The sequence below is a fragment of the Strigops habroptila genome, chromosome 5 (assembly GCF_004027225.2).
Source record: "Strigops habroptila isolate Jane chromosome 5, bStrHab1.2.pri, whole genome shotgun sequence".
In the NCBI taxonomy this organism is placed as follows: domain Eukaryota; kingdom Metazoa; phylum Chordata; class Aves; order Psittaciformes; family Psittacidae; genus Strigops; species Strigops habroptila.
The window spans coordinates 21,816,785-21,826,802 of record NC_044281.2 but is presented as its reverse complement, the minus strand read 5'-3'; the positions used below and the strand labels follow the sequence as shown (position 1 = coordinate 21,826,802).

The 10,018-nt window shown below is 38.0% G+C and overlaps 1 protein-coding gene across 2 annotated transcripts in view; it reads right to left on the bottom strand.

The window, feature by feature from the left end:
* Positions 1–2,859: 2,859 nt before the first annotated feature.
* Positions 2,860–10,018, bottom strand: part of TTC21B (tetratricopeptide repeat domain 21B) — a 42,202-nt gene continuing 35,043 nt past the window's right edge. The window contains exons 27-29 of one of the 2 annotated variants that reach the window (XM_030488829.1): positions 9,106–9,226; positions 5,269–5,336; positions 2,860–4,298 (exon numbers count right to left, since the gene is read on the bottom strand). In XM_030488829.1, coding sequence (XP_030344689.1) covers positions 4,221–4,298; positions 5,269–5,336; positions 9,106–9,226 — 267 coding nt within the window. In that variant the 3' untranslated portion in view covers positions 2,860–4,220. The remainder of the gene's footprint in view (positions 4,299–5,268; positions 5,337–9,105; positions 9,227–10,018) is intronic. The other variant, XM_030488830.1, reaches the window with a different exon arrangement.

Here is a 10,018-nt window from a genome sequence, read left to right as displayed (position 1 = left end):
GACCAAGCGCTCCCGGTGCACGTTGCTGGAAAACAGAACGCAAAATCCCTTAGAGGCGAGATCACAGTTTGAGGGAAAGGCTATCGCACCGGGCGCCGAGGAATAACTTCACAAAGCTTGCTCCTAACTTCCCTTAGCAGAGCACACAGTCTCTCTTTCTTCCTGCTTTCAAATAAAAGTTACAATTGCAGTCTCAGCCCAGCCCTCCGAAGCTGATTTGCTTCAGCTAGCTCAGCTGCAGGTAGCTAAATCTGCTCAGCAAACACACGGTGAGTTGGCAGTAGTTATACTGATTCCACAGCACTGGCAGAAATGTTAATACCAGTACTTTGTGACTGAATTCATCTTCCCCAGGAACATCTAATGAAGATTTAGACAGGAATTAATCAGACTTAGTGTGTTCTGGTATTTCTAGCATGGTAAAATCCTTCCTTATGCATTGGAAAGTCGAGGCCTGAACTGCAGCAAGTATTACATCACCTCAGATGTGCACAGCCAACATTCAGCTTTTCGTAGCACAAAATTCAAGTAAGGCAAATTTCTAGTATGCAAATTTAAAAAGCTGCTGTTCTCCAGAATAAAACCTTCATTAACAGGCATACTCACTCCTTAAATAAAGGTTCTTCAGAACAAGATTTAGACCATTCGCTTAGCTCCACTTTCAGCAAGTACCGGGTCACATAATTAGCACAGATAAAGCATGTGATTTTTGCAGTGACGGCCCATTTTAAGACAGGTCAATGGTTAAAAAAGAATTGGTTCTGATTTCATTGCAAGACAAAGGAAGAAATAAAACCAGAGAGTAAATAAAGCCAGAAATCTAAAATAGCAGTTGTAAGGAGCCTAAACAGACAAACAGTGATGATCTTCCTTTAACAAGTGGCATAATCACAAACTGATGGAGAAGCACTTGCTAGTGAAAGTTTTTCCTTAATTTCTTTTCCTATTTTTCCTGTTCAGCACTGTATAGAGGACACACTAATGAGTTCTTTATGATCAATTTCCAAAGAGCCAGAATCCACCCCCACTATCGAGACTTCCCCTGCAATGTATCCTGGACCACTTTCAAAGATAATTAGTTCAGAAGATTTTCCACAAATTCTCTAACACTATAAACTCTGTTTAAACTATCATGTTTATAAAGCTACCCACTCATCTAATTGGTAACAAGATTAAGGTTTAGGTTACTAAGGCAGAGTTGCCTGATTTACGAGCCTTTCTGAAAATTGCTGTAGCCACGTTTGAGAAATGACCTGCCATTAGTCAAACCTAGTCCAAAAACAGGGAGGACAAAAAAGCAAATTACTTCTATTTTTCAGTAAGAGTCTTGCTAGCTTGGTTATTTTAAGCTAATTATACTAATTACCTAATGATACTTTCTAGACCATCTTTCTAGTATTGGTACAAATCTGAAAAAAGCCGTAGGGAATTAAACCAGAAGCATTATTTAGTACACTGTTACCAAAAACACTTACACATCCTCTAGAAAATATTCTAGGCATTCTGTACCTGCAGAGGAGAGGGAGAGGAGAAGAAGAGACACCTATGGCTTATGTTGCTATAGCTACAAGATGCTTAGATTTCCAGTTTCAGTGAATGAATCAATAGAAACCACAGCTTCACTCTCCTCTTTTATTCACCAAAGGAAAAACTGGAAGATGGGTTGCTAAGCAACACCACACTAAAGACTGCAGCTCTTTGAAATCAGCATTACTGACTCCCCTCCATCCCAGGAGCCTCTTCCATTCAAAACCATTTATTAAGAAAGGAGTCAAGAAATACCCAAGCTATTAGGACACGCATTTTTAAAATAAGAAATTGTAAAAGCAGGAAGAAAGCTGAAATCAACACTTTCAATTAGTTGGAGTAAAGAGAAATGAAACAAAGTCATTCTTTGTGCCCAGAAAGTAATTTAAAAAAAAAAAAAAAAAGCAAGATTTTCTCTAAAGGACTACTTATAGCCACCATTTTTAAAAAAATTGAAATCTAAAGATGTGCCTCATTTGCAATCTTCTTTTAAAGACCTCATCTATAAAAAGACGCTACTGGCTAGATATGCTCAAGACGGCTAATGGGAATTCAGAAATCTTTTACCTGCATGATGTATACATAAAGTTCTTCACCAAAAGTTAGCCATGAAAGCTCAAAGTCTCAGTTCAATTTCTATCAACTAATTTCTATATTTTACCATTGTCATGACCTAATCTTTTGCCCATCTTATGAAAGGGTAGTGTCTATCTCATGCTCATAATAAAACCAAACTAAAGTACATGTAGATGCTGATTAGTCTTGTCTTTTTTGAAAACATCTTGCATGTATTGATATAAAACCACCTATTTTTATTCTAAATTTCAGCTAAATGTTATTCCAGTGCTACTGAGGAAGCAAAACCACATTGATCCTGTATGAATAGGGCTGTGCACAAAGAAATGCTGTTTTTTTCTAGAAACGGTCTTGATGAGGCCTGCGTATTTACTCTTTTAGCAGTGGGAAAAAACCCACCGAAACACCATAGTTTAATAATTCATAGTGTACTCACTCCCACAGCCCAGCTCCCTTATATTTCCCCCTAGCCTCAGCATTTTCCAGATCCTTCCATGTTCCTCATTCCACTCTCATGCTATGAGTTTTTCTCCAGTCTCTTAACTTCTCTCTCAGACCTCTATCACACTGCACAACTTGCAGGCAAAAAACCAGGGAGCCTGTACTGTGCCTGGTACAGTAACGTACACATTCATTGCTAGTGCTCAAACAGAAGGGATAAGGCTACAGCATTAAGTTTCAAGGTTTCCTAGGGAAGGCGAGGCCACTTATTTGGGTCTTTTCTCAATTCTGATATTCACACAAATCTCGTAGAAATGTTACAGTCCTGGTACGCATCTATTAATTTCAGTTTGGCTGACCAACAGCTCAAAAAGCACTGGAATGCAGAGCCTGGAAACCACCAGTAGGTAGGATCATTGCGTAAGTGAGGCATATCAACCTATTTAGGAAACGAGGCTATAAAATTACCCAAGATACAGCACCCTGTTATTGATAAGCAAGATTAGATACAATTGTAAATAGGCTCCCTTTTGTAGCCTTAACATTGAGTTGTCATAAAAAAGAAACTCCAAAATCAAATGAAAATTACCTTATACAATGTCAACATGAAAAGCTGAAATTACCTAAGGAGGAAATTGAAATTGATTAAGAAACTTAAACACTAGCATCAAGTATTCTCTTTTCATACCAAAACATGACTTTTCTAGTCAAATACATACCAGACCAAGTGCTGTTTGAAAACCAAATACAGCAGTATGAACAAAAGGTTTTGTCAGGCATCTGGTTTTTTTCAAAAATTCCACACCACTGAAAACAACCAAACTACTCTTCTCATTCATTCATGACACGCTATTGCTCCCTTAAAGATCCACAGGTATATTCTGTACGTCAGACAAGATCACAGTCCCCTGCAATCAGAATGGTTTCTCCAGAGAGGTGTTCTATATGGATTAAATGAGTGCTAACTTCTGCACATATGACTGTACTGTCTAGACATACAATGTTGAAAGACTAAACACTCCAAATTAAGGATTTCAAACATTTCTCTTTATGGAATAGAAAGCATGATAAGAAAATAAATTCTGTGTAAGACTTGCATGATCTATAAAAGCCTTTACTGAATATTTACATAAGGTCTTAATTTTAAATATTAGCTGTTCATTAAAAATGTAAGTTTCATTGAGAACAATGTATATAGCTGGTTTTCAAGATTAAAAAAATAAAATGTGCTTATAATATATGAAAAATAAACCCCTATACTTTAGAAATACAGTTGTAGTAATAAAGATTACACTATAATTATCAATAAATGGTTTACACAAACTGATATCCAGCATCTCAACAACGCACCTGCATTAGATAGAACTCAGAACAATAACCTATCCTATTTCAAACAGACAAAATAATGAGTTATATGCTTTAAAACATTTTTACAATGCTGGATGACACTTTACATAGCACACATGTAAGCAGTGTTCCCTCCTGAATGAAAATAAATACAGTTTCTTTCAGGGTTACAGATTTTTCCTGGAAATCATCCAGATCTCTAGTGTCATTAAGTTAATCATATTCACAATGCTTTTGTGCAGATACAGTCTCTGTCACTGCAGTATTTCATTCATAGTTCCTGAAGTCAGATTAAACAAATCCATAAACCACAAAAAAAAAAAACCAACTCATGTTCTTAGTGATGCACGGGCCTTGTCAAGTATTTCCTTTCTGATCTTCGGATAGTTTGGATGTGCTTCAAGGACCTGTCAAAAGACAAAACAACCCAAAAGTTCTGTGTCTAAAAGGAAAGAATACTGTTTGGTTATCCCACTCATCACTGAGCTTACACATTCTAAAACTAAAATAACAGTGTAACAAGTTTGTTTTAAGAATCCATAAATACTTAACTGTAGCTAGAGACTCCCATATATGGAGGTCAAGAACAGCTTTATCAAAGATGCCTTGCTTCCCTTTCACGCTGCCCTGTCACCTCGGTGTGAAAGACATGAGCCACGGGATAAAGCCTCTGGGTGGCTTGAAATGCATACATTCAGAACAGTGACCTCTGGAGACATTTCCAAGGTTTTAAGTATACTTTCTCTGCAGAGATAAACTGCTCTTATGTCTTCACTCCCTCAGGCTCTTCCACTATATTCTACCCACTTCATCTTCTTGCCCTTCAATTCCCCCTTCTCCCTTATCCTTCCTTCCAATTTGTCCTTTCTAGTTATCTTCATTCTCCCTCAAAGAGCAAATATAATTTATTTCATTATTAATACTAATAATTATTAATCCAGAATGTTCATTCTTCTGTAATAGTAACCCTTTCTCTTACTCTGCATCTGCTCTATTTATGTTTGTACCATACAAACATAATACTGGAAGTCTCTTGCTAACAGTGTCTTCTGAGGTTAACATTTGATTAACATCTTCAGCTATAATTCTGTATGGATTTACCAAATTGCAAGCAGAGGGCCAAATGAAGGTGCTACCATTTGAACATGCTTTCGCATATGATAGCCAGCCACTTTATCTCTTATTTACCTGGTGGCCAGGGAGCTCAGGATCAAGCAGATTATGTAGAGGATATTTAATTTAATCCAACTTAATGAATTAGGTGTTTCTTTGACATTGTCATATATTTTAGAAATTTAAACTCAACAAAATAAGGACCAATGAGTAAAAGAATGTTGCTACAGTAGATAGAGTATCAAGTACGTATACAAATTCTACCTTATGACAAATATCGATTGCATCAACATATCTCTTTCCTTTCAGGTAATTGAAAGCCAGCTTGTATCCTGTAAGTAAAAAGAGGGAAAGAAAAGAGGTGACAATTCTGTACTGAATAATGGAAAGATCACATGCAAATCAATTTTGGTTACTGTGTGTTTCTCAGGTTAGTATGTTTGTTTTCTACTATTCTCTCTTCTAAGCTTGTAAAGATCAAAATTTCTACTGAAAGTTGCTTCAAGTTGTACGTAAGAGTCCTTTACACACTGATAGCTATGTCTGAATCAAAAGGAGACATTATTCCGGACAGCATGTGTTACTACAGACAACACATAATGGTTGCCCTCTCTTAATTACTATGGTACCCCACAGGGTTTCTCACTGTGACCTATAATACACTGTCTCTCTGCAAAGGCAATTCCATTATTAGAGGACAAAAGAAAAAAAAAAATCAGGATAGCAATAACAAACTAGGGAATTAAAATGCTATTCTGTTCCACTGCCAGCAGACCACTCAAAAAAAGTCATATAGCTAAGTTGCATAGCAACATGTCAGGCTGATACTTCCAACATAAAAGATACAGCTCAAGTATATCAGCCTGGACAGAGATCAGGACTGAGGAAAAAATGGTTATAAGCATGCAATTTCCAAAACTTGAAATTTTAAATATTTCATTTATGAACTTATCCTCACTAGCAAGTGATTATGGGGGGATCTGATACCAGTTTATACAGTTTTACTTGCCAGATGCAGTTTGTGCTGCTTTAACCATTTTAGTTTTTATGCATGACAATTCTCACAATACTGTACGTAAACTAGAAAACAATGTGTATGTAGTACCTTCAATATCACACTCTTATCTTTCTGTATGCAAGATTGTTCACAGTTTAACTTCATTAAGGCATTCTCCTGTCTAGACACCAAATGATTTTGTAATTTGTTCAATTCCTACCTCCTAGGGGGTTTCAAAGTCTTTATATATGTTCTTTACAAACTCAAAAAAAAAACCCAAACCACACCTTTTTACTATTAAAACTTCTTCTTTCTAATACATTTTACTTGATCAACAACTGTAATATCTAAACCAAGACATTCATGCATCAGTCTACGGGAGCAGGAGCAACTAGTAAAAATCACTGCATCCAAACTCATAGTTAGATATCTAGAGATTTTCCTATATAACCTAAGTCAGATTTCCATCAGTTATTTTTATTACTGAGATCTGAGTCTTTATTCTGCTTTGACCCTCCTAGTTTTTTGACTCACAGTACACAGGGTAACACGTTTTGGCAATTCATCCTTGCATATGCATTTTTATATCTTTAACTGTGTTATAAAAGCAGGAGCCAAACCACAAAACATTTAGTTACATTAATAAAACACTACTTTTTATCTAATATGAGGTATAGATTAATCATGAACCAAACCACTGCGGCATTCAGGAGTTACAGTTAAAGAAACAAAATGTGTATTTCACATACATAACACTTAACAAGCTTGTTAAAAAACCACTGGTTTTCCAGTTCATGCCAAAGGCTATCTCATCCTAACACTAAAAAACTTACAGGCACAAAAAAAGACCACAGATTAAGGACTATAAGAAACATGCATTTTTGAGGGGCCATAAACATAGGCCAAAACCTGGAGCAGAATTTTTGTAAACCACCAGCACTGGGACCTACAGACAGACTATAGGTGTTGAGTAAGAAAAGGCATTTCATCCTATGTATGTATTTCATAAAGGGCTTCCTATATTAAAATAATTCTAAAAATGTCACAGTTTAGTGTAGACTTGAATTAACCATCCAAAGTGGAACTTTAATAGTATCTCAAGTTTTCGGTTAACCACCTTTTTTAAACCAGACATATTTAAAAACATTTAAATATTTAATTTTTAAAGTCATAGAATCATAGAATCATAGAATCGTAAGGGTTGGAAAGGACCTTAAGATCATCTAGTTCCAACCCCCCTGCCATGGGCAGGGACACCTTGCCCTAAACCATGTGGCTCAAGGCTCTGTCCAACCTGGCCTTGAACACCGCCAGGGATGGAGCATCCACAACCTCCCTGGGCAACCCATTCCAGTGCTTCACCACCCTCACTGTAAAGAACTTCTTCCTTATATCTAATCTAAACTTCCTCTGTTTAAGTTTGAACCCATTACCCCTTGTCCTACCACTACAGTCCCTAAGGAAGAGTCCCTCCCCAGCATCCTTGTAGACCCCCTTCAGATACTGGAAGGCTGCTATGAGGTCACCACGCAGCCTTCTCTTCTCCAGGCTGAACAGCCCCAACTTTCTCAGCCTGTCTTCATATGGGAGGTGCTCCAGCCCTCTTATCATCCTCGTGGCCCTCCTCTGGACTCGCTCCAACAGCTCCATGTCCTTTTTATGTTGAGGACACCAGAACTGTACGCAGTACTCCAAGTGGGGTCTCACAAGAGCAGAGTAGAGGGGCAGGATCACCTCCTTCGACCTGCTGGCCACGCTTCTTTTGATGCAGCCCAGGATACGGTTGGCTTTCTGGGCTGCAAGTGCACACTGCCGGCTCATGTTAAGCTTTTCGTCAACCAACACCCCCAAGTCCTTTTCTGCAGGGCTTGCTCTGAATCTCTTTGCCCAGCCTGTAGCAGTGCCTGGGGTTGCCCCTACCCAGGTGTAGGACCTTGCACTTGGCTTGGTTAAACTTCATAAGGTTGGCATCGGCCCACCTCACAAGCGTGTCAAGGTCCCTCTGGATGGCATCCCTTCCCTCCAGCGTATCAACCGAACCACACAGCTTGGTGTCATCGGCAAACTTGCTGAGGGCGCACTCAATCCCACTGTCCATGTCACCGACAAAGATGTTGAACAGGACCGGTCCCAACACCGATCCCTGAGGGACACCACTCGTTACAGGTTTCCAACTGGACATCGAGCCATTTACCACAACTCTTTGCGTGCGGCCATCGAGCCAGTTTTTTATCCACCGAGTGGTCCATCTATCAAATTGATGTCTCTCCAATTTAGAGACAAGGATGTCATGTGGGACAGTGTCGAATGCTTTGCACAAGTCCAGGTAGATGACATCAACTGCTCTGCCGCTGTCCATCAGTTCCGTGGCTCCATCATAGAAGGCCACCAAATTGGTCAGGCAGGATTTCCCCTTAGTGAAGCCATGTTGGCTGTCACCAACCACCTCGTTGTTTTTCATGTGCCTTAGCATGTTTTCCAGGAGAAACTGTTCCAAGATTTTGCCAGGCACAGAGGTGAGACTGACTGGTCTGTAGTTCCCCGGGTCTTCCACCTTCCCCTTCTTGAAAATGGGGGTTATATTACCCTTCTTCCAGTCATTGGGAACTTCACCTGACTGCCAGGATTTTTCGAATATGATGGACAGTGGCTTAGCACTTACTTATGCATCTAAAACTTACCCATATAAATAGATAATTTGTCTGATTATCAAAATGAAGTAAATAAATTGATGATCTGCCACTATCAGATATATATTGGGTTATATATAAAAGGTTCACTATAGTAGACAGTACATAGTGCATTACTATAAATACATTATTAAAATTTAATGCTGTATTTATAGATAAAGTTGTTCACAAAAAGCAAACTAAAACTCTTTCAGACCAAACCTTGTACAAAACCAGAAACTTTTGAAGTATCACAAAGCTGCTACCTCTTGCCATGGGGCCTTTCCAAATGACTGTTACCTACGCCTTTAAACATCTGTGGGTTTTATGTGAGGAAAACCAGTGATACTCTATGGAAAATTAAAAGCAGTCTTTCCAGTAAAGGGTAATGTACTGTAATCCCTGAAATCATGCTTATAGGTTATGTATACATACCTATTGTTGGATTCATTTGATTTCCATATTTCCAGGCCATCTCGTAATTCATTGCTGCATCCTTATATGCTTGTTCCTTTTCCATTATGTATCCCATGTATTCATAAGCCTTGCAGCATGACTGCAAAATATAAATATTCACTCCGAATTTTATTTAGGTAAGCTTACCTGTAGCAACACTGATTGGTTAAATACTTCAAATCTGTACAACTGGAAAGCGTAAGTGATACTCGTACTAACTTTGATGACAACATAGTCTTGATTTAAAACATCTGTAATACAATTCAGTTGTATAGAATTATGCACGGTGACTTCCTACGTTACACCAAGTCAAGTACAGAGTTCATCACAGAGGACACTGCAACTATTCCTTCAAAGATGTTCAGACCCTGTAGATACCTCTCTCAGTTAATAATAACCCTATGGCAGCCACATTTCAAGTCCAAGTTGTTTCTTCCACAAATATTGTTTCACTTTTTCTTAAAAGGATATTTTCATGGCCTTATTTTTGAAAACTGTTCCATATTATGATTTTCCACTTAAAGGAAAGGGAATGCCTGTAAGATAAGGATGAAAATATACTCCCCCTCTCATTTGTGACAAACAAAAAGTACAAAAGTCAAGAGAAGCTATAAGATAGATACCCCAATTTCACAGAAACAGTTTACTCACTAGGATCTCACTAACCAAACCTAAGTCTTCTAAAATAAAAACAAACTCATATTATAAGATACTAGGCTTTTATGAAAAATTTTTCACTCAATCTATTTACTTAAATTGTGTGTGTATATACATATCCACATCATCCAATTCTGACTGCTAAAAGCAATCCTAAAAACTAATTCATCATAATAATGTGTTTCCTCAATCAAATAATATCTTCCACATTGGACAATACCATGCAAAATATTGT